Raw genomic sequence first — 23,928 nt, 5'->3', positions numbered from 1 at the left:
TATCTCTACTTGCACATTCATCTTCTGCACATCAATCACTCCAGTGTTTTATTGGTATATTGTAATTACTTCGCCACCATGGCCTATTTTTTGCCTTACCTCCCTTATCTTACCTCATTTGCACACACTGTATATAGACTTTTTTCTACTGTATTATTGACTGTATGTTTGTTTATTCCATGTGTAACTCTGTGTTGTGTGTCGAACTGCTTTGCTTTATTCTTGGCCAGGTCGCAGTTGTAAATGAGAACTTGTTCTCAACTAGCCTACCTGGTTAAATAAAGGTGAAATAAAAATAAATACAAAAATTATACTAGCATGGCAATCAGTGCCCTGCTTTGGTTGTTGCATCGGATTGCAGTAAATGGGAATGACCACAAGGTGATGCTCCATACGTTTCTGGCTGCTGAGTTGTGTCACACCATGAATGACAGAGGCATCTCATGGTAAAAGGCTGTTTCAGCATGGGCAGCTTCCACCATGCTTCCTCCATTTTAAAGTAGTCAAAGCAGTCAACTAGGTGGGGATTCCTATGGGTTGAAGCCTCAATGGCGCTGCCCATGCTGTCACAGACGCTATAACGGCATAGATATAAAGATGAGTTCTCTATCGATCTTTGTGTCACACATAGCAGAACCACAGTAGACTTGATGATCCGTGGCTAAACAACTCATGGGCAGGGTTCACCAGAACAATAAACAAATGTTCCAGTGTCCACACACACGCACATAATGTACACATCATCATCTGAATGTACCAGAGCACGCAGACCAACACTTAAACATACACGTCATGGCATTTTGGTTTGCAAAAAACAAACATGTGACTTTGTGTAATAACAAATTATTTTTATTATACATATTTCTGTTGTGGTTGTATGGCTTCATTGTACATGGAAATAAGGTGGTACCGCACATAGAGATTCCAGGAGCAGCTCTGTACCCTAAACTGCAGTTGGCTCAGAGACGATGGCACAACACTGACTCGCACAATGGCTTACAATGGGGGCCGGGGGATGACACGTGCCTAACCAAAACACACGACTCATACACTGACACGCACTCACACACAGACAAATACTGTATCACACATACATATATGCCATTTAGCTGCCGCTTTTATCCAAAGCGACTTAGTCACGCATGTATACATTTGACGTCATGGCCAAAAGTTTTGAGAATGACACAAATATTAATTTTCACAAAGTCTGCTGCCTCTGTTTGTATGATGGCAATTTGCATATACTCCAGAATGTTATTTAGAGTGATCAGATGAATTGCAATTAATTGCAAAGTCCCTCTTTGCCATGCAAATGAACTGAATCCCCAAAAAACATTTCCACTGCATTTCAGCCCTGCCATAAAAGGACCAGCTGACATCATGTCAGTGATTCTCTCGTTAACACAGGTGTGAGTGTTGATGAGGACAAGGCTGGAGATCACTCAGTCATGCTGATTGAGTTCAAATAACAGACTGGAAGCTTCAAAAGGAGGGTGATGCTTGGAATCATTGTTCTTCCTCTGTCAACCATGGTTACCTGCAAGGAAACACGTGCCGTCATTATTGCTTTGCACAAAAAGGGCTTCACAGGCAAGGATATTGCTGCCAGTAAGATTGCACCTAAATCAACCATTTAATCGCATCATCAAGAACTTCAAGGAGAGCAGATCAATTGTTGTGAAGAAGGCTTCAGGGCGCCCAAGAAAGTCCAGCAAGCACCAGGACCGTCTCCTAAAGTTGATTCAGCTGCGGGATCGGGGCACCACCAGTACAGAGCTTGCTCAGGAATGGCAGCAGGCAGGTGTGAGTGCATCTGCACGCACAGTGAGGTGAAGACTTTTGGAGGATGGCCTGGTGTCAAGAAGGGCAGCAAAGAAGCCACTTCTCTCCAGGAAAAACATCAGGGACAGACTGATATTCTGCAGAAGGTACAGGGATTGGACTGCTGAGGACTGGGGTAAAGTCATTTTCTCTGTTGAATCCCCTTTCCGATTGTTTGGGGCATCCGGAAAAAAGCTTGTCCGGAGAAGACAAGGTGAGCGCTACCATCAGTCCTGTGTCATGCCAACAGTAAAGCATCCTGAGACCATTCATGTGTGGGGTTGCTTCTCAGCCAAGGGAGTGGGCTCACTCACAATTTTGCCTAAGAACACAGCCATGAATAAAGAATGGTACCAACACATCCTCCGAGAACAACTTCTCCCAACCATCCAGGAGCAGTTTGGTGACGAACAATGCCTTTTCCAGCATGATGAAGCACCTTGCCATAAGGCAAAAGTGATAACTTAGTGGCTCCGGGAACAACACATCGATATTTTGGGTCCATGGCCAGGAAACTCCTCAGACCTTAATCCCATTGAGAACTTGTGGTCAAGCCTCAAGAGGCCAGTGGACAAACAAAAACCCACAAATTCTGACAAACTCCAAGCATTGATTATGCAAGAATGGGCTGCCATCAGTCAGGATGTGGCCCAGAAGTTAATTGAAAGCATGCCAGGGCAGATTGCAGAGGTCTTGAAAAAGAAGGGCCAACACTGCAAATATTGACTCTGCATCAACTTTATGTAATTGTCAATAAAAGCCTTTGACACTTATGAAATGCTTGTAATTTTACTTCAGTATTCCATAGTAACATCTGACAAAAATATCTAAAGACACTGAGGCAGCAGACTTTGTGAACATTCATATTTGTGTTATTCTCAAAACTTTTGGCCACGACTGTACACATACATGAGTCTAGCCCATAGCATCAGTCAGGTTCTAGCAGAGATCAACTCACCTGAAGGACAACACTTGTATCATTAAAACATTACATTAGTATTCCACAACCAGATCATACATCCTCCATTAGCCTGTAGTCTCTGCCTCTGCCCACTTGAAACAATACTGAGATAGTCAGTTACCCCAGCTGCTGCAGGTCTCTGAGGATAAACATGAATATGGAAATACCTTCTGTACAAAAATCTGCCTTGACATGATTATGTTAGAGTAACATTGATATAAAAAGCATGTTACAATGTTGCCTATCTTATAAATATTCATCCCATACTCCATCAGAATAATAATTGCATATTCAGTGAAAGTGTGACTCTCAATCTGCAATAACTTACTTGCACTCATGGAGGACATGGAAACAGAGAGGCTATAAGGCCACGTAGAGAAAGGTATTCCTGAAGAAATGTCCAGAAGAGGATGCTTTCTCTCTTTCTCTCTCTCTCACCTCGCTAGTGAAAGGTTCAGTACAACTTCCAGAAGAGAGAGGCGGAGCATCTAGTTAAATATAATGGCTACCTTTGCCCAACCTTCAAGCCCCATCCACTACGTTGAAGGGCTAGCCTTGGCTTGGTGTACGAGGTGGGTGTTCTGTATGGGTAAGGAGGAGTGCAAGGATCTAGGTTGATCCAGAATCAATAATTCCCCTCTTTCAGTTCTCATGTTCCATTGACTCCATCATGTTTGGCATTGGACACAGGGATAGCTCTTACTTCCATCATTAGCTAAAAACATTCGTATAAACATTGGCAACAACAGCAATAGTAGCATAGTAACAACTACGACAACAATGGATAATAACCCTAATAGAAAAACAGGAAGACGTCCCAGTGTGTTTTGTTTTGACAAAGCCCTTTGGATTCAGAACCCACTCTCTCATCGGCTGTCGGGAGTCTCATACTGATGATGTCGCAGGTCATAGCGCAATAATCCTCCTGTTCCAAGTCTCCATTCATGTTGTCATCAGTGACCCCCTTTGGTCATCCTCATCCCACATCACCACACCTCCTTCTCCCAGGTCCACCCTCACAGCATGTGGTCAGGCTGGTGGAGGGGGTATTGGAGGTAGGCAGCAGGGGGGACAGAGAGGCCAGCAAAGGGGTTGAGGGAGGGGTGGACAGGCGGGGTAAGGGGGGCGGAAATGGTGGGACCTTGTGTGGCGGGGGAGTAGCGGTAGCTGAGGTAGCTTGTGGAGGGTGAGGGGGAGGGGGTGTAGGGGTAGCTGAGGTAGCTGGCGGAGAGCGAGGGGGAGGGGGTGTAGGGGTAATGCTCCAGGCCAGTGGAGGTGGTGTAGGGGGCATAGGCTGAGCTGTAGTCTAGATATGGATTGAGGGAGGCCTGAGAGGGGCTGAGGTGGGACTGGAGCACCAGACTGGGCTGGAGGAAGGCCTGGGGGTACATACACTGCTGGGAAAATCTGAAGAGACAGAAGGACAGAAAGATAGCAATACATTAGTGTTTAGTATACAGTTATACATTAGCGTGCACGCACACGCCTAACGGCACAGAGGGCTCAGCCATCGTGGAGAAAAAGGCACATACACAAAATAGACAGTTTATTTACAGTATCTGTGGATTATATACCACACCAATATAATTACAGGGGACATACAGCACTATTGTATACCCACATTTTACATGGACTTAAGGCCAAAAACAGGGACAGACCAACCTACCGTATAGGAGAGTTATGCACACATCCACAATATCACTCACCACCCTTTCAAAACACTCAACTTGACCCCCTGAGAGGACAGAAACCACCCCCCATCATAATTATCACAATCACTGCAACCACTCAGTCATTGGTGTACGATTAATTATCATAGCCATGAGAGAATGTCAAAAACCTACGCCCGCCCACACAGTATCCCACTGCTGGCTTCCCTCTGAAGCTAAGCAGGGTTGGGCCTGGTCGGTCCCTGGATGGGAGAAAAATGAAAGCTGGAAGCACAGGGACTATGGTGGTCTGCTTGAAATATGTTGGCATTGCAGACTCAGACAGGGAGAGGTTGAAAATGTCAGTTGGTCAGCGCATGCTCGGAGTACACGTCCTGGTAATCCGTCTGGCCCTGTGGCCTTGTGTATGTTGACCTGTTTAAAGGTCTTACATCGGCTGCGGAGAGCGTGATCACACAGTCGTCCAGAACAGCTGATCCTCTCATGCATGTTTCAGTGTTACTTGCCTCGAAGCGAGCATAGAAGTTATTTAGCTTGTCTGGTAGGCTCGTGTCACTGGGCAGCTCTCGGCTGTGCATCCCTTTGTAGTCTGTAATAGTTTGCAAGCCCTGCCACATCCGATGAGTGTGGGAGCCGGTGCAGTACGAGTCGATCTTAGTCCTGTATTGATGCTTTGCCTATTCGATGGTTCGTCGGAGTTTAGCATCTGCTTCATCTGACCACTTTTTTTTGTGGACCGAGTCACTGGTGCTTCCTGCTTAAATATTTGCTTGTAAGCAGGAATTAGGAGGATAGAATTATAGTCAGATTTGCCAAAAGGAGGGGGACCTTTGTACGCGTCTCTGTGTGTGGAGTAAAGGTGGTCTAGAATAATTTTCCCTCTTGCTGCATATTTAACATGCTGATAGAAATAAGGTAAAACTGATTTAAGTTTCCCTGCATTAAAGTCCCTGGCCACTAGGAGTGCCGCCTCTGGATGAGCATTTTCCTGTTTGCTTATGGCGGTATACAGCTCATTGAGTGCGGTTTTAGTGCCAGCATCGGTCCGAGGCGGTATGTAGACAGCTACGAAAAATACAGATGAAAACTCTAGGTAGATAGTGTGGTCTACAGCTTATCACGAGATACTCTACCTCAGGTGAGCAAAACCTCAAGACTTCCTTAGATATTGTGCTCCAGCTGTTGTTTACATTTAAATGTCCCGTTGGCAGGATATACGTGCTTTCAGTTCGTCCCATTTATTTTACCGCGATTGAACGTTAGCTAGCAGGATGGAAGGCAAAGGTAGATTAGGCACTTGTCACCTGATCCTCACAAGGCACCCTGATCTCCATTTCCTTCTCCAGCAAATGACAGGGATCTGGGCCTGGTCGGTTGTCTGTAGTATATCCCTCCCGTCTGACTCATTGAAGAAAAACTCTTAGTCTAATCTGAGATGAGTAATCACAGTTCTGATGTCCAGAAGCTCTTTTCGGTCATAAGAGACGGTAGCAGCAACATTATGTACAAAACAAGTTACGAACAACACAACAAAAAAACAAAATGGTTAATAAGAGCCGATAAGAGGGCAGCCATCCCCTCCGGCGCAATCATGTGTTCTCAGTTAACTTACCTGGTAAAATACTGGTAATTTTTTTCTTCTAATAATAGTAAACATCATAGTACACACTACAGCATCAGTATGATTCTGAGCCATTGTAATTAAAGGGTACATACAACACTGTTGTCTACCCACAATTCACCTTGCCTTAGGCTGCCCATTTATAAACGTAACCTGCTTCAGTTCCACTGACAGCTGCAAAAATAGATCAAAGCTGTTGAGCAAGAAGTGACAGAACAAGAGGTGGCCTATATCCAACATTTGAAATAATAACGGTCTCTGGACCAGCTTGGCCTGTCCAAATCCATGACCTTATTCTTTCTTTACCCAATAATAACCTAATGGCTGAGACTGTCTCCAGATCAGCAGTTAAGAGCACTAACGAGGGCTCAGAGTTGCTTACCCCAAAACACAGAGGGAGAAACTGTCAGGGATTTCTTCGTCGGAGGACGATATGGCGAAATCATCGTCGGAAAAAGATGACCAATATGCAGCAGAGTTGAGATGGTTCATTTTGAACTTTTAATAACTTCCAAAATGAACATACAAAATAACAAAAACGAACGCACGATACACTGACAGTCCTGTTAGGTTTACACACACTAAACAATCTCCCACAAATACACAGACAAACACACCCAACTAATATAGGACTTCCAATCAAAGGCAACACCACACAGCTGCCTTCAATTGGAAGTCCACCCCAATTAACTCAACATAGAAACAGATCAACCAGACTACACATAGAAATACATCAACATAGACCATAACTCAAAACCCGGAAATAATAAATCAAACGCCCTCCTAACTAACACACCACCCTGAACCACATAAAACAAATACCCTCTGCCACGTCCTGACCAAACTAAAATGACAATTAACCCTTATACTGGCCAGGACGTGACAGAAACAGAGTTTAATGGGTTGCACGCATACACTACTGACAAAAGGACCAAAAAACAACTGCCTCACACACTGGAATTACAAGTCTCGTCCGTCCGTCTGTGTTGTGCTGCTGGCCTGCTCTGCCCTGTGCATCAGACTGATGGATCCAATGTGACAGTGGCAATCTATGAGAGGGAGCTAGGCCTCCCCTCGCCTCCTAGCTCCCCTTGACTCACGTCCTCAGTGGCAGACACACACACAAAGTGGCATACACAAATAAAAAACTGTAAAAACACCACACACCTACAGCAGACAATGCACAAATATACACACATACACGTACTGTAAACGTATTCACAACCCCACACATACACGTACTGTAAACGTATTCACAACCCCACACATACACGTACTGTAAACGTATTCACAACCCCACACATACACGTACTGTAAACGTATTCACAACCCCACACATACACATACTGTAAACGTATTCACAACCCCACACATACACGTACAGTAAACGTATTCACAACCCCACACATACACGTACAGTAAACGTATTCACAACCCCACACATACACGTACAGTAAACGTATTCACAACCCCACACATACACGTACAGTAAACGTATTCACAACCCCACACATACACGTACAGTAAACGTATTCACAACCCCACACATACACGTACTGTAAACGTATTCACAACCCCACACATACACGTACTGTAAACGTATTCACAACCCCACACATACACGTACTGTAAACGTATTCACAACCCCACACATACACGTACAGTAAACGTATTCACAACCCCACACATACACGTACAGTAAACGTATTCACAACCCCACACATACACGTACTGTAAACGTATTCACAACCCCACACATACACGTACTGTAAACGTATTCACAACCCCACACATACACGTACTGTAAATGTATTCACAACCCCACACGTACTGTAAACGTATTCACAACCCCACACATACACGTACAGTAAACGTATTCACAACCCCACACATACACGTACAGTAAACGTATTCACAACCCCACACATACACGTACTGTAAACGTATTCACAACTCCACACATACACGGAACTGTAAACGTATTCACAACCCCACACATACACGTACTGTAAACGTATTCACAACCCCACACATGCACGTACAGTAAACGTATTCACAACCCCACACATACAGATGCAGGAGAGAGGGAGGGCAGCAAGACAGGATTGATTGGTGCAGCTGGCAGCGTCGGTGTACAATATTCACTAACAGACCCATGAGAGAAGAAGAACCTGACTGAGCTCTCCACTCTCTCTCTCCTACTGTCCATTTCAACTAGCCAAGGCTGTAGTGAGTGGGAGAGAGAGAGAGAAAGAGGGAAGGATGGAGAGATAGCAAGAAGAGGTGAAGGATCACCCATCATATCTATCATGCCTTAGGATGCTGCAGCTTTTAATAGTTCTGGTGACACAAAAGGTCATGTGTTGGGAGGTGGGTGTCAGGGCGAGAGAGAGAGAGAAACAGCGAGAGAGAGAGAGAGAGAGGCCGGCAGCAGTGAATGACTGACACGGCATTGGACACTCATCTTTCGAGCAGTGCTAGCTTTAGCATAGTATTAGCCAACTAAGATGCCCCTGTATACTGTATGTAAAGAGTTCCATCAAGCACACATAATATGTGAATCAGGATCCTTGTAAAATAATACCACACAATGGGAGATGTGTGCATGATCAGATGTTTGCAAATGTCAATGCCTTTCAGAGGGATTGTGATAATTCGATTTTTAGAATTGGCTATTTTAGTGGTGAGCTTCGTCTAATTTGGTCCCTGGGAAGCAGAAAAAAAATACCTTAGGGAAAACAGTTTGGTTTTTCCCCAATACCCAACAGAGGGGATGGAAGAGGGTTAGAGGATATAAAGGGTAAAATACAGGCAGAGAAGAGAGAGAGAGAAAGAGCAAGAAAGAGAGAGTAAGGGAGGAAAAGGTAAGGGAATTAGGAGACTGCAAAGAGAGAGAAAGAGTGTGGGAGGATGATAGGATGTTTACCAGCGAGGCTCAGTTTGAGTCATTCTAACACTGCCAAATCAGCAAAGGACAACTCTACTTTCAATGCATGCACACACACCCCCACATCCTGTCCTGTCTGTTCCCCCAAACAGGTGTGTGCAGTGACTGATCCCCCCCCCCTCTACCCTGTCTCTGTGTTTCAACAGGAAACACACCCCAGCCCTTAAAAACACCACACCTGACCTGCCTCCTACTTCAAAAAAAGAACTGAATTTGAATAAAGTTCTAAATCTCACTTCTCTGTCAGCACCCTGCCAGTTAGCTGGAACAGAGGGTGTCTCATGGGCCCTAGAGACAGAGAGAGGGCAGCCACGGGCACTGGACCCCATCCTGAACTCCCACTTGACAAGCACACACCCCTCTTTACGGCCACTCCTAGCATTAGTACTTAGTCCCCTCTTCACTTAAACACCTGACAGACAGACACACAGGAACATATGTAAACCCCAGGCCAGGAAAGCCCCTGGAGAAGCTGAGCAGGGCTTAATAAGAAGGAGGAACTCCCCGCAGGAGGAGTATGACAGTATTAGTTGAGATAATGGTGCTTACTTACTGCCAGAATTATGAGTTTGGGTGTGTTTTTTGGACGTGTGTTTTGACAGGATAGTCAAGGCTTCATGAATATAGATCAATCTCTTTTTTACATTTTAGTCATTTAGCAGATGCTCTTTTCCAGAGCGACACAGTAGTGAGTGCATACATTTTCGTACTGGTCCCCCGTGGGAATCGAACCCAAAACCCTGGCAGTGCAAGTGCCATGCTCAACCAACTGAGTGGCAAGTTGAACACTCTATACCTAGTGACTTCCACAGAAGATGAAGAAAGAGCAAGTCATTTTCATTGTGGTGGCAGACAGTGATATTATCATGATCAAACCCAGTAGAGGAGATGGAGAACTTGTGCTTTAATTGTCCATTGGTTCTCTGAACGAGAACTGCCATCATTCATTCAGAGGCTCATCTGGGTCAGCCTCAATTCCCTTATCACTCAATATATCATTCAATAATTGAAGGCTGGTGGCTGCAATATTAATAGCCCTGTGAGGCATGAAGGGCCTATCACAATCTCGGATACTGCTCTAGTCTACAGAACACATAGCCCAACCAGACCGGCCTCACAGAATAGGAAAATGGTCATTTAGCCTAATATAGTATAGCACTCATCAGGAGACATGGACAGCTCTGGTCATCTCACTTCTGACCAATCAGATGTCAGAAATGTTTTGTTTCTGGGTTAAACAGAGTGAGTTAGCAGGCTTCAGTTGCGAAGTAGATCACTGCAATAACTTTGGTACTGAATATTCAGAACCAGACTGCTGACACTGATCAGCATGAGAGTGAGTTGCTTGAAACAGGGTTTCAACAGGGAGTATGTGTCAACAGTGCTCTTCCTCACATAAACACAAGCACAAACAAACACAGAGAGGGAGAGATATGAAGGAAAGATACAGGGGGGGATATGAAGGAAAGATGCAGAGGGGGAGGGAAAGAGAGAGAGAGCGAGAGAGAGAGAGAGAGAGAGAGAGAGAGAGAGAGAGAGAGAGAGATGAAGGAAAGATACAGAGGGGGGGAGAAAGAAAGAAAGATACAGGGGGGAGAAAGAAAGAAAGATACATGGGGGAGAAAGAAAGAAAGAGAGATGAAGGAAAGATACAGAGGGGGGAGAGAGAGAGAGAGAGAAAGAAAGAAAGAGAAATGAAGGAAAGATACAGGGGGGGAGAGAAAGAGAGCCATAAGCAGGCTAAGAATATCCCCATGTCCAAATGTAGCCATGTTAGGCAACAGCAGCAGGCCAGCCAGTTAAGTGAAGCAGGCAGGAATCTGGGTATTCTCACTGACATCATGTAACTGACGGTAGCACAGCTGGCTGAGGGAAGGGTCATTCTCAGACTGCATGAGACAGCCAGTTACAACGAAGGGATGAACACACAACTAGACAGACAAAGATTAGCCTCGGAAGCCCAGGCATCTCACGTTAGACACAGACAGAAAGAGGGACAGACAGGTGACCAGAAGGAGAAATAGGCAACAGAAAAGACTGTGTATGGCATTCGTAACAGAGGAGATGGGAGAAAGAGATGAAGAGAACAGATAAGGGAAAGTAATGACAGACAGTAAGACACTGAGTGCATTCAAGCAGTAAGCTTAAAGCAGACTATAGACAAAAATCGTGAGTGAAGTCGGGGGAGGTGCATCTGCGACAGCCGAAAGTGGGACACTGTAGTGGTTTTCAAACAGCAAGGCTCAGATCAACATGGCAGGTGTTAGAGCATTGGGCCAGTAACCGAAAGGTTGCTTGTTTTCCAACAGCAAGGTTTAGTGTAGGGTGACAGGTAGCCTAGTCGTTAGAGCATTGGGCCAGTAACCGAAAGGTTGATTGTTTCAAGTCTCGAGTCAAGGTGAAAAAAATCTGTCGATAGGACAAATATAATAATCACCCACCAAATTATTATAACATAGCTAGCTGCTATTGTATACAAATGTTTTTCTGTAGAAATGTAGAAATAAACTTCTCTCTACCCCCATATCACACACTCACAAACATAATGTGTATACAATTAATTGATTAGAGGTCTCAAACATCATTTTCATTTGTATGCCCTGAAACTTTAGAATCGTGGCAAAGTTGGTTCCTGTTTCAGTTATATCTTTGGCCACGTTTAAGTGGGTTAAACAAAAACACCCTAATGATTGGTTGACAAATAGTGCCTCCCACAATGCAGGTGATGGCTGCATGGTGCAGTTGGTGAGAAGCAACTGCGGCAACTTCATCAAAAACTGTATGACATTTGATCACAAGACAGACAATTTTTATAATCATAATGCAACACACTTTAAAAGGCAGTGACCAACAGTGGTCACCGACTTGACCAAATGTATCCGCTCTAATGTGTCCATTGGTTGCTCCTTACCCATACTGCCTCTGGATCAGGGCGGGGTGGACCTGCTGCACTCTGATGGAGAAACCTGAGAGAGAACAGATAAAACATGGCAGGGTCAGAGACCATCAGATACTGAAGAGAGAGAAGACAGCTAGGGACATCTGAGCTAAAGGCAGGACAGACAGACAGAGCCTGCATAGTGGACAGAGTGTTCCTGGAGGAAGAGTTCCTACCACTCTTACTTTTCATCTCTCTGTCCCTCCCTCTTTCCCTCACTCCCTCGGTAAGTTGAACAGACTTTGGCATTTTTTAAACAAGGGAAACAGTGAATCTACAGGGACACATGAGAAACAACACACATGCACTGACACATTCGCTCTATATAGACACATCCTATGGGTTTTAATCAAATCAACTTTATGCACTGAGCTTGTCTGATGCTTTAAGCGCACTGTTAAATTAAATAATTAAGACACACAAATTGCTAGAGGGAGTATGACCGCAATTGATTTGATTGTGCACAGACTTGCTGCTCCGTGTTAAAAAAATGACAGTGAGTGACTGACTAGCACCCGTTGTTTCTGACTGAAAAGTCATGTTACCAAAATCCCTCATTTGCTTAGGATAAACATTCCCTATTCCCTCAACCCTTGCTCTCTTTAAGTACACATGTATGCATCGCATGCACGTGGCCAATAGGGCCTGACTTATTGCATATCCTAATCACATCAATAAATTGGTTATAAACTCAATGCATGTGACAGCAAAATAGATGCAGAGGATGTTACAAATAAACTCGAAACGGGGGAGGTAAAGGGGAAGTCGGGTGTGTGGAATGAATTTGACTAGTTGTTGAAAATATTGGCGATCAAGAAAAAGAAGTTTAGGAACAAGCTCTGCGTTCATACTCAATGCATGTGCCAAGCAGGTGCTGTTAGATTACAATATCATTTTTATGACTGTTTGGAACAATGTAAACAACACTAAATAAACTATAAGTGTATCAGAGAGTTTATTTTAATGTTTTTTTTGTAAAGCCTTTAAAAAAAAAGGTTTTTACATTTAACTAAGCAAGTCAGTTAAGAACAAATTCTTATTAACATTGACGGCCTACAGGGGCAGAACGACATATTTTGACCTTGTCAGCTCAGGGATTCGATCCAGCAACCTTTCGGTTACTGGCCCAACGCTGTAACCACTAGGCTACCTGTCACCCCAAAATTAATTATAGCATAGACTAAAAACAGTCTCATTCATTCGTGAATGTAATTTCTGAAATGAAACAGTTTATTTATTCAAGGGTCGCTTTATTTTAAAACGAAAATGCTTGATTGCATTTCATATCAACGAATGAATGATTGATTGATACAGTAGCCAATATAAGTATTGAAATATAGACCTAAGTAAGTTATTGTATTAAGACTAAACAGGATGTGCTCTTTGGCCTACAGCTCAGTGGTGGTTACACAAGGCTGCTATACTAAGCCTACTAATTATAACATTACTTATTATTATAATAATAGTATAATAACACAGATATCAAGAACAATTAGGGTTATTATTATTATAAATATAATCTTTCTGAAAAGTGGAAGTGTAAACACTAAATAAATTATAAGTAATACCAGAGACGATGTTCTAACAAAAATAAAGTGTCAAGCCTTTATTATGAAGGTGAAAAATTGCAGAATTTGTGAAAATGTTTATCTGACATCCTTCCTTCTATCCCTGCCTCCCTCCCTCTCAATCCCCTCCTTTTTCTCACTAACACTTAATGTTCCTGTAACTCTTCACACACACCCACACCCCTTGGTCATTCTCTCCTGTTGTGTTTATCATGACTCCCTGGGTGAGGGGAGTCACACAGAACAAGGAAGAGACAGATCTGTTTATTTCTCCCTCTCCCTTCCTCTCTCTCATAAACAGTTCCACAGGGATGCTGGCCCACGTTGACTCCAATGCTTCCCACAGTCAAGTTGGCTGGATGTCCTTTGGGTGGTGGACCATTCTTGATACACACAGGAAACTGTTTAGCGTGAAAAATCCAGCTGCATTGCAGTTCTTGGCACACTCAAACCGGTGCGGCTGGCACCTACTACCATACCCCGTTCAAAAGCACTTAAATCGTTTTGTCTTGCCCATTCACCCTCTGAATGGCACACATAGACAATCCATGTCTCAATTATCTCAAGGCTTAAAAACCCTTCTTTAACCTGTATCCTCCCCTTCTTCTACACTGATTTTAAGTAGATTTAACAAGTGACATCAATAAGGGATCATAGCTTTCACCTAGATTCAACTGGTCCGTCTATGTCATGGAAAGAGCAGGGGTTCCTAATGTTTTGTACACTCATCATAACATATCAACTGCATGCTTGGCGTGTAACAAAGCAACAACAGCCCATCATCGAGATACAGTATACTACAGTTGTCGCTACTGTGCGTCGGTCACACATATGCTACATCTAAAATGTCACCCTATTCTCTTTACAGTAGTGCATTACTTTTGAGCCCTACATTTTCCCATAGACTCCACAGAGTGACAGGTGGTTTGCTGTATGTGTGTAGTCTGAAGGGGCGCAGATGTAGGCTGGAGGTTCACACTGTACAGTCACACTGTGCCTGACCACAGCTGGGTCTGCCATCAAATGTGTGGTGTGTGTACCATATAATATAGAGGAATATAGCTATAATAGTCGTCAGCTGAGAGTGTGTATTCGCGTGCCATCTGCTCACATGTTTGTGTAGTGTGTGTGTCTGTGTCTGTGTATGCGTGGGGTTGGTCTCTGTATGTGTGTGTGCGCATGACTCACCTGTCTGTGGGCTGCGGGGCTTGGCTCCCAGGTAGGCCAGGTTGACGTTAGCCTTCCTACCGTCGACGATGGGGTTGGGGTCTTTACATGCCCGTTCTGCCGCCCCCCTGTCCATCATAGTCACCTGACAGGAAGAGGAAGGAACACACAGATTTACAAGTCAGGAAGTGACCAATATCGATTTTATAAAATACTTATCCCTTAACATGTATCTCACCAATACATTCCTGTATTCCCTATTATGTTTGAGCACTAGTCCTGGATCCATATAGATAGAAAGTTCCTGTGTGCTTTTAACAATGTGTGACATTATGACCTAGCATACTGACCTATCACAGGAAATGGTGGGTGTCTGGGAGTGCAGGGAGGGGTTCTTTCAATTATATTATTATTTTACTAACAACGGGATGCTAAATAAGAGCCATCAACAACATGGTACATCAAAACACAGTGTCTTCAGTGTCTTTCTCGCACACACACACACACACCTGTGACCGCATCTATTACAATATATATTACATTATTAGTAATACAATTAATTTGTATAGCGCTTTTCATTACAGAGTTCTCAAAGCTCTACTGAGAAAAACATTATGTATATACAAGAAAGACGACATACATTTAGAATCAAGGCAGGTAAAATAGCAAGTGGGTTAGGTGCTAAATATACTTAACAAAAATGTAAACACATGTAAAGTGTTGGTCCCATGTTTCATGAGCTGAAATAAAAGATTGCAGAAATGTTTCATATGCACAAAAAGCTAATTTCTCTCCAAATTTGTACAAAAATGTGTTTACATCCCTGTTAGTGAGCATTTCTCCTTTGCCAGGATAATCCATCCACCTGACAGGTGTGGCATATCAAGAAGCTGATTAAACAGCATGATCATTACACAGGTGCACCTTGTGTTTGAGACAATAAAAAGCCACTAAAAATTTGACATTTTGTCATAAAACACGTCACGGATATCTGAAGTTGAGGGAGCGTGCAATTGGCTTGCTGACTGTAGGAATGTCCACCAGAGCTATCACATGTTCATTTCAGCACCCCTGCCCAGTCATGTGAAATCCATAGATTAGGGCTTTTATTTCAAATTGACAAATTTCCTTATTTAAACTATGTAACTCAATAAAATCTTTGAAATTGTTGCATTTATATTTTTGTTCAGTATACATTTTAGATTGGGACTAGGACTATGAAAAAGGCATTCTGCAGAAGTGGATTTTAAGGCCCGTTTTAAAGGTTCTGAGTGATGGAGAGGCTCTCAGATGGTCAGGGAGAGTATTCCATAGGGGCAAGGGAGCAGGGAACAGAAGGCTCGGAATGCCATAGTTCTGAGACATGTCTTGAGGAGTTGAAGCAGTAGAGTGGCTGGAGCAGAGATTGCAAAGTGGCTCGCTGAATGAGATGAGGTCACTGATGTTAGGCCAGGATCTTGATGATGTGGTCTGACCTCTTGGTCATGATCAGGACCCTGGCAGCACTTTTCTGGATTAGTTGGAGGCTATCTAGTGATTTGGCTGTGAGGCCCCCAAACAGCCCATGGCCAAAGATTAAGGCGTGGATGAGTTTCTCTGCATCTGGCTGGGAAAATTATGGTATGACCTGGGCAAAGTTTTTAAGATGGCAAAATTATGTTTTATGTGGGCATCGAAGGACAGACAAAGATTAAAATTGACTCCTAGGTTGGAGATGACAGAGGACAAGTGGATGGCCTGGCTGTTGATTGTAGGGCAGATGTTTCCAGCACTGATGACCTGCTTGGGTGACAAAATAAGCATAGCCTCATTCCTGCTACTCTTCAACTGGAGGAAGTTCTCTTTCATCCATTCCCTGATGTCCTCTAGGCAGCTGCTGAGTTTTGCTAGGGCAGGGATGGTGTCCGGTTGGTTGTTAATGTAAACCTGGGTATCGTCAGCGTAGCAGTGGAAGTTGATGTTATAATGTTACAATCTCTTCGGATTAGGCCGAGAGGGAGCATGTAAATTAAAAACAGGATAGGCCCCAGCACTAACCTCTGTGAAACACCGGATGTGACTGCAGACTCCTCCGATCTGGCCTCTCCAATAGGGATGTAATACTTCCTATTGGAGAGGTAGGAGGAGAACCAGTTTAGAGCTGTTCCAGAGCCAGCAGTGTGTTCTCTGAAACGCTGCAGGAGGATGAAGTGTTCCACGGTGTCAAAAGCAACACTGAGATCTAAGAGGAGGAGGATGCTGGGAGATCCTGAATCAGCAGTCATTGGAAACTTTAACTAGAGATGTTTCTGTGCTGTGCAAGGGCCGGAAGCCAGACTGGAAAACCTTGTACAACTGATGACAGATGTGATTGAAGCTTTAGCAGTCTTAGGGCTTGGGGGTAGAAGCTGTTCAGGGTCCTGTTGGTTCCAGACATGGTGCATCGGTACCGCATGCTGTGCGGTAGCAGAGACAACAGTCAATGACTTGGGTGGCTGGAGTCTTTGACAATTTTGAGGGCCTTCCTCTGACACCGCCTGGTTTAGAGGTCCTGGATGGCAGGAAGCTTGGCCCCAGTGATGTACTGAGCCGTACGCACTACCCTTTGTAGTGCCTTGCGGTCGGCTGCCAAACAGTTGCCATAACAAGCGGTGGTGCAGCCAGTCAAGATGCTCTCATGGTGCAGCTATAGAACTTTGAGGATCCGAGGGTCCATGCCAAATCTTTTCAGCCTCCCGAGGGAGAAGAGGCATTGTCGTGCCCTCTTCACGACTGTGTTGGTGTGTGTGGACCATGATTCCTTAGTGATGTGGACACCGAGGAATTTGAAGCTCTTGAATACAAAACCTTTCATAGGCTTACACCGTAATTATGAGTTTGACAACTTCCGGAGGCCATCCTCCAACCTATCAGAGCTCTTGCAGCATGAACTGACATGTTGTCCACCCAATCAAAGGATCAGAGAATTAATCTAGTACTGAAAGCATAAGCTACAGCTATAGCTAGCACTGCAGTGTATAAAATGTGGTGAGTAGTTGACTCAGAGAAAGACAATAGTTGAACAGTTTTGAACAAACTAATTTCTTTAAAAATGAAGGAGAAGCAAGAGAGGGAGCTAGCTATATTTTGTTTTAAAAAAAAGGTCAGTTTCACTTAGCTAGCAAATGCAGCTAGCTGGTTTAGCCTACTCAAATACCCAGCTCAAACAGAGAGGGATGCTATGTTAGCTAGCTGGCTATGGCTATCCAACACTGGAACTCTTCCATGTCAAGGTAAGCTTTTGGTTTTATAAATGTATTGCCACCGGGGCCTGCCGGTGTAACTGCCAAACTGTTTGCTGACTGTACTGCATGATTGTAGTGGGTTTACTAGCGTGCTAGTTCAAGTAGCTATGTTGACTTTGACATTAGCTAATATGGTGACAATGATGTAGGCTGTGTTTAGCGGTTAGCAGTTATGATTTATTTTTCACCTTTATTTAACCAGGTAGGCAAGTTGAGAACAAGTTCTCATTTACAATTGCGACCTGGCCAAGATAAAGCAAAGCAGTTCGACACATACAACAACAGAGTTACACATGGAGTAAAACAAACATACAGTCAATAATACAGTAAATGATGTGAAGGTTTGTCTTGGAAAGGTTTTTTCGCCTGGTCACAGACAGCTGATGTGTTGTGCACTGAAGTATACAAGCAAAAAAAAGTGAGAGGAGAGAGCAGAGATGCGAGAAGGAATTATACAACCAGCAAAATGATCATGCTGTTTGTATATGGCTACTATGAAAGTGAACTGTGTTTGATCAGGGGCGTTTTTACTCCACCGGTTCTGTTGAAAAACATTTCTTAAACGGAGCAAACATAACGAAACGAGGATAAACATACCTGAATTTGTCCGATAAAAATGCTTGTTTGCAGCTATTGGACTAATGATTACGCCATAGATCAACTAGATGAAGGCAAGAGTGTGCAAGTCAGTATTGAATGTGTCACTTCAATTACTAAAATGTTTCTCTGGACCTGGCATCTACACTGTAAACTTTAATTCTTAGGCTAAGTTGTAGCAACCTCGTGATGGGTATAGGGAAAATGTGAATATCCTGTAGTAGGCTAAACCTATCGATGTTACATTGAGTTGGGTGAATGAAAGTCATCCAATACGCTGTAATGGAAGTAAGGCCATGCTCATTAAAAACATTATCGTCCTCCCTCATCTTAAAAGTCACCGACAACCACTGTGGCAGAGCAGAAGGCTGATTGTGCTTCTTTTAAGGCAGCAGAGTAGCTTGCCTGGTGGTCTTTATAGGCCAGTAGTTGGACAGTGAAACCATCTTTCCTCCAATGTCTCAAGCTTACGGCTAGGAGTCTTCATTCTGCGCAGTTCATCAGTGAACCAAGGAGAGTGTTGGAATGTTACATCACGTGTGTTTTCAGAGGCAAGGATGTTCAAGGTATTACTCAAAGTGCGGTTATAGAGATTGACAATATCATCGAGGGCTAGCTCACTGCAGTCAGACTCAAAGGTGAAAGAGGGATGGGTTAAGTTTCCTCAGGTTGCAGAATGTAATGGGAGTGGAGAGGAGTTGGAGCAGTCAGTGTCACAGCCTTGATTTCAGAGACGCCTAGCTCGATGACATCCAAGTCAGTGGCAGGGACATCGCCAGTGATAATGAGGTCCAATGTGTATCCATGGTTGTGGATGGGAACATTTACATATTGCACAAGGTTTAGACAAGGGATGGGCAACTTTGATGGGGGTGGAGGCCACAAAAAATCTGAACTCATGAGGGGCTGCAGTTGCTCGCTGGTCTGCGTACCCACATCCACAATTTTTTAAAGTTAATGTTGTGCAATTCTACTCATTTTGCCATGGGGCAGAGTGGGAAATTAGTTGTTTTACAAACAATTTCTTGCAATTCTACATATTTTGAATTTGAATATGATATCTTAGTGAGACAAACAATATAAATTGGGGCCCCCTGTACGGTAATTTGACCATGATAACACGTTTAGATAGCTGGCCGCTAAACTAACTTAGCAATCTACAAAATTTTAGCTGACATGGGCTAATTGACTGACTATCAGTGACTGACATAACAAGAGGAAAACTGCTGATGCACAACCAAACTTTTTGTTTGTGGGGGAGGGGTGGGATTGATCAGAGGGCCTTCAAAAAGGGGGGGGGGGGGGGGTGGGCGGCCAGTTGCCCATCCATGGTTTAGACAGTCCAGCAAGTTAAGGAAGTCAGCAGCCATAGAGCACATGGGTGAGTCAACACTTGGGTGAGTCAACAGTCTCCCAAAATTACAATGTTGGAGAGAGTGGAGCATAAAGAGATTATTAGTTCAGAAAACTCAGAGCTAAAAAGAGGTTGTTATCTTGGGGGGGCGGTAAACAAGAATAACAGTGATAGGATTTGGTTGTTTACATTTATGAGCAAAGTACTCAAGACTGAAACTCAGCAACAGCCAGTGGGTTTAAAATAAAGCAGTCTGTATAAAACAGCAAGGCCTCCACCGTGGCTATGTGCCTTTTCAATGTATTTGTATTCAGGCAGAGCTGATTCATTAAGATGGTAAGTTTACCTCGCTGTGCCATGTTTCAGTGAGGCAGATCTTGTCAAAGTCATTATCAGAGATAAACTCATACAGAAGAGGAGACTTTGTTATTAAGGATTGCAGAGTGTAAAACATGTTGAGTCATTGGTGGAAACAGTGTCATTACATTTTGGTTGTCTACTGCGCTCTGTATTGACTGTATATGTCTTGGAGTGGGTGACGTCATTTACCTGAGAACTGTTCACTCACTTGCAGAACTGGCAAGTGTACACAATAGATTCATTTGCTGATCAGTTTCCTACTGCCTTGTCGTCCTCATGTTTTCCAGAAGATCCCGTATTGCGTAAGGCTGTTATTGATCTCCTTGCACAAGGTTGTTTTAATCTATTCAAAATGTCTGAGGAATCCTTGTGTGTAGTGGAGGAAAGTTGCTGCCATTTCTTAATCTTTGGACCAGCCTTCGGTCCAGGAGAGATGAGAGGAAGATCTAGGCTGGTATTCGAATCTAAACACTTAGCTAGTTGATTGGAGAAGTAGGCTACTATCTTTTGTAGTTTAACGTTTTTGGTTAAGATAACTAGGTTTTTGTATTCAGTACTTGATTAGCTTTAAAAAAAAAAAAAGTTGATATTTATAATGCACATAAAAAACACTTATAACAAATAACTATAGATACATTCACAGGAGTAAACTATCAAGGCTGCCACTGGGCGCCATGGCAACCATTACAGTAAAGAGTAGTCACAAACTGCTAATAAATGAGGTAAGGTGAACTGAAACATGATATTAGTAACAGTCAAGTCAAGTCAAGTTGCCAAACAGTATAGGGCATTGATGTCACGGCATTATTCTTCTGCTTTTATTTCAAGGCAACAAACTATGGGGGTCTATGCTAACAGTGGCTGTAATGTGGATGGGTTGATTGAGGCTGCTGGGGGAATTAGACTGTTATGGGAAGTCAGGGGTGAAATGGGCAGACTGTACAGGTTGGGCCAGAGACAGAACACACGCTGGTTGGCTGGCTAAACTCATCAACATGTGTATGAACAGGGAGGCAGGGAAAATATGCATTGCTTTAACTCCCCTCATCGCTCTCATCTGTCTTCTTATCTCTCTCACTGACCCCCCCTCTCATTACCACACACAGCTTGGCAGAGGGGGGTTGTGTGTGTGTGTGGAAGTCAAAATAGAACTGCAGCCTTATCTCAGCGCACCAACTGACATGTCACACCTCTGTGACCAGGGGGGACTGCATTCTGCTGACACACAACCTCCCCCAGAGGAAGGGAGAGAAAGGGAGGAGGGAAAACAGAGGGAGATAGGAAGAAAAAGGGGGAGAGATCCTTCAGGCCAAGTAACTGATGCATTTGCTGCATTAGGTCTCTCCTCAGCCATTCTGTTTTGAACTGAGTAAATACACTTCCGTGCCTATGAATGCAAAAATATTTCTGGGCAAATAAAAGCCTCTCACTTGACCATCTTACATTCTTTCAGCTCTTATTCATTATGCACATATATTTTCTGTTGTTACTCATTGTGTGTGTGTGTAGAGAGAGAGAGAGAGAGAGAAAATGGGTGTTTGGAAGGGGAGGGGGTTGTTCAGGACTTGGGAGATAACTGATGTTATGCTTTTTGAGGAATAATCTACTCATGCTAAAACATGTGACTGCAAAACCACACACACTTGTTAGTTGAACAAAGTGTTAGCGTTACACCAAATTAAGACCCATGCTCTTTGCTTTGTGGATTACATGAGCACGGAAATGTCAGCAGCACATGTACATGTCCATTCAGGACAAAGGTTAGAAAATAAAATGGAAAGGAAACGTAATGGTTACAGTAGTGTAGGAAATGCGCCCAGCCTACCTGCTAAAACATCTGCAACTGTTGCCTCACTTTATGGGCTCAATTCAAGGTGTATGGGTTAGAATTACAGTGGCCGTATTCAGGGTGGCTAATAGGTTATGAAAGTATTCTGTGGTAGATAATGAAATGTGTGTAGGTGTTTTTACATTTACATTTTATCCAAGCAGCGCTATCGCTGTAACAGGCTGGATTTAAGTCTCTTCTTGACAGGTGTCTTGCCTACTCCTTCGGTCTTTTTTATGCACTTTCATCATTCGTTACAATGCAATACGTTTGTTAATAGGATTTTTGTAATATAAAAAGTGGCAACAAAATAAAATGTGTTACGAAAGTAATACGAGTTCATCTACATTCGCCTACAGTATATCACCGAGTTGACACAAAAGGGAACAAAATAACTGACACATCGCCAGGCAGTCTGTCGCACGTCTCACCCATTTCATTACCTTACCCTCACCCCTTCCTGTACAATACCAAACATGGCATGAGCAGAAAACAACAACAGTCAGCCAGACAAGCGCTCTGTCCTGTCAAAAGAAAGGTTATGCTGAATTTGGAGCTATTGCACAGTGTCTTGTTAGCTGAAGTAGACTACACTTACAAATCCGTATCCTCGGGATTTCCCGGTTTGTCTGTCCGTTATCACAACTGCCTCGTCAATATCCCCGAACATCTCGAAGTATTTTCGAAGGGATGCGTCGTTGGTATGATAAGGTAAACCGCCGACAAATATCTTAGTGAAAGTTGTGTCTTTCTGAATAGTGGGATGCATTGTCTCCAGATCTCTGTTAACAAATTGATGATAAAGCGTTGGTCCACTAGTGAGTTGGAATGGAAAACCTAAACGTCTATGGGGGAAAACACAATAGGTGGTATATCAAAGTTCTAAACAACTACATGGGCGTTCGAGAGATGGAAGCTTTAAATGCGCATTGGTTTTTCTCAAGCGCTCAATCAGGCTTGATTCGTCCAGTCTGTATCGATGCAAAATTAGGTCCTTATTCCATGCGTTGAGTTATATCCAAGCAGCGCTATCGTTGTAACAGGCTGGATTTAAGTGTCTTCTTGACAGGTGTCTTGCCTACTCCTTCGGTATATTTTAGGTAGGGGGGGAAGTATTTTCTAGGCGAGTTTCAAACACGCCCACTCCCATTTTGGCCAATACATAAGCGGAGCGTCCTAGGTTTAGCGACACCCCCTGTCAACGTTTGTTTTGAAGTGTCTGACCTATATCTGAGGCTGGTTTATTCATAGTGAGTTGCTGACCATAAAACATCACATTCACTTTCCATTTTTAAGGGCCACAACAAGCGCAAAAGTCTTGTTTCGAGACAGCGCACGTGAAAGGGTCAATAGGGCATAGGGGTGAGAGGAAATTGATGTGGTTAAAGACAAAAGCGCGCACCAGGGGTGACCAATCACAGGAAAAACTGAAGATGAAAGGTTTTAATGTTGAGGTGACCGTGTATTCGTCTCACTCTCTTTGTGCAAAGGGCATGTGGAGGCAAACTCATTAATCAAGCCTTCTTACCTTCAGTAGGTCTACTAAACAATGGGGCAAAGCAAGGCAGAGGGGCTCACATTTAGTTGGTTCATGTTTTTAATTTCAGAGCGATAGAATTTTGGTTTGCATTCTGACTCTCATATGCATCTTATGCTTGAATAGGTTGGAGATGACCACTGTAAAGATGTCCGCATGCTTCCAAACCGAAACAGTTTGGGAGAGTTTGTGCATATACTGTACAGTGCATTTGGAAAGTATTCAGACCCCTTGACTTTATCAACATTTTGTTACGTTACAGCCTAATTCTAAAATGGATTACATTTTTCGGCCCC

At 43.5% G+C, this 23,928-nt stretch overlaps 1 protein-coding gene across 1 annotated transcript; it reads right to left on the bottom strand.

Annotated features, from left to right (window-relative positions):
* Positions 1-826: 826 nt before the first annotated feature.
* On the bottom strand, positions 827-23,202 carry LOC106566727 (RNA-binding protein 38). The gene is made up of 4 exons (XM_014135047.3): positions 22,694-23,202; positions 14,715-14,838; positions 11,932-11,986; positions 827-4,189 (listed from the first exon to the last, which is right to left on the bottom strand). The coding sequence occupies exons 1-4, from the start codon at positions 22,862-22,864 to the stop codon at positions 3,799-3,801; spliced, it is 741 nt and encodes a 246-aa protein (XP_013990522.1). The 5' UTR covers positions 22,865-23,202; the 3' UTR covers positions 827-3,798.
* Positions 23,203-23,928: the final 726 nt, after the last annotated feature.

This window comes from Salmo salar, chromosome 13, assembly GCF_965601325.2.
Source record: "Salmo salar chromosome 13, fSalSal1, whole genome shotgun sequence".
NCBI lineage: Eukaryota > Metazoa > Chordata > Actinopteri > Salmoniformes > Salmonidae > Salmo > Salmo salar.
Note: the sequence above shows the minus strand (reverse complement) of the source record. Positions and strands in the feature narration are given on the sequence as shown.

Bases quoted from the DNA above. Each gene is read 5' to 3' on its own strand.
- LOC106566727 (XM_014135047.3), bottom strand. From the start codon at position 22,864: ATGCATCCCACTATTCAGAAAGACACAACTTTCACTAAGATATTTGTC. The intron at 11,987-14,714 runs GTGAGTCATGCG...GTTCTCTCTCAG, and splicing joins GCCCCGCAGCCCACAGACAG to GTTTCTCCATCAGAGTGCAG. The intron at 4,190-11,931 runs GTAAGGAGCAAC...CTGTCTCTTCAG, and splicing joins CTGATCCAGAGGCAGTATGG to ATTTTCCCAGCAGTGTATGT.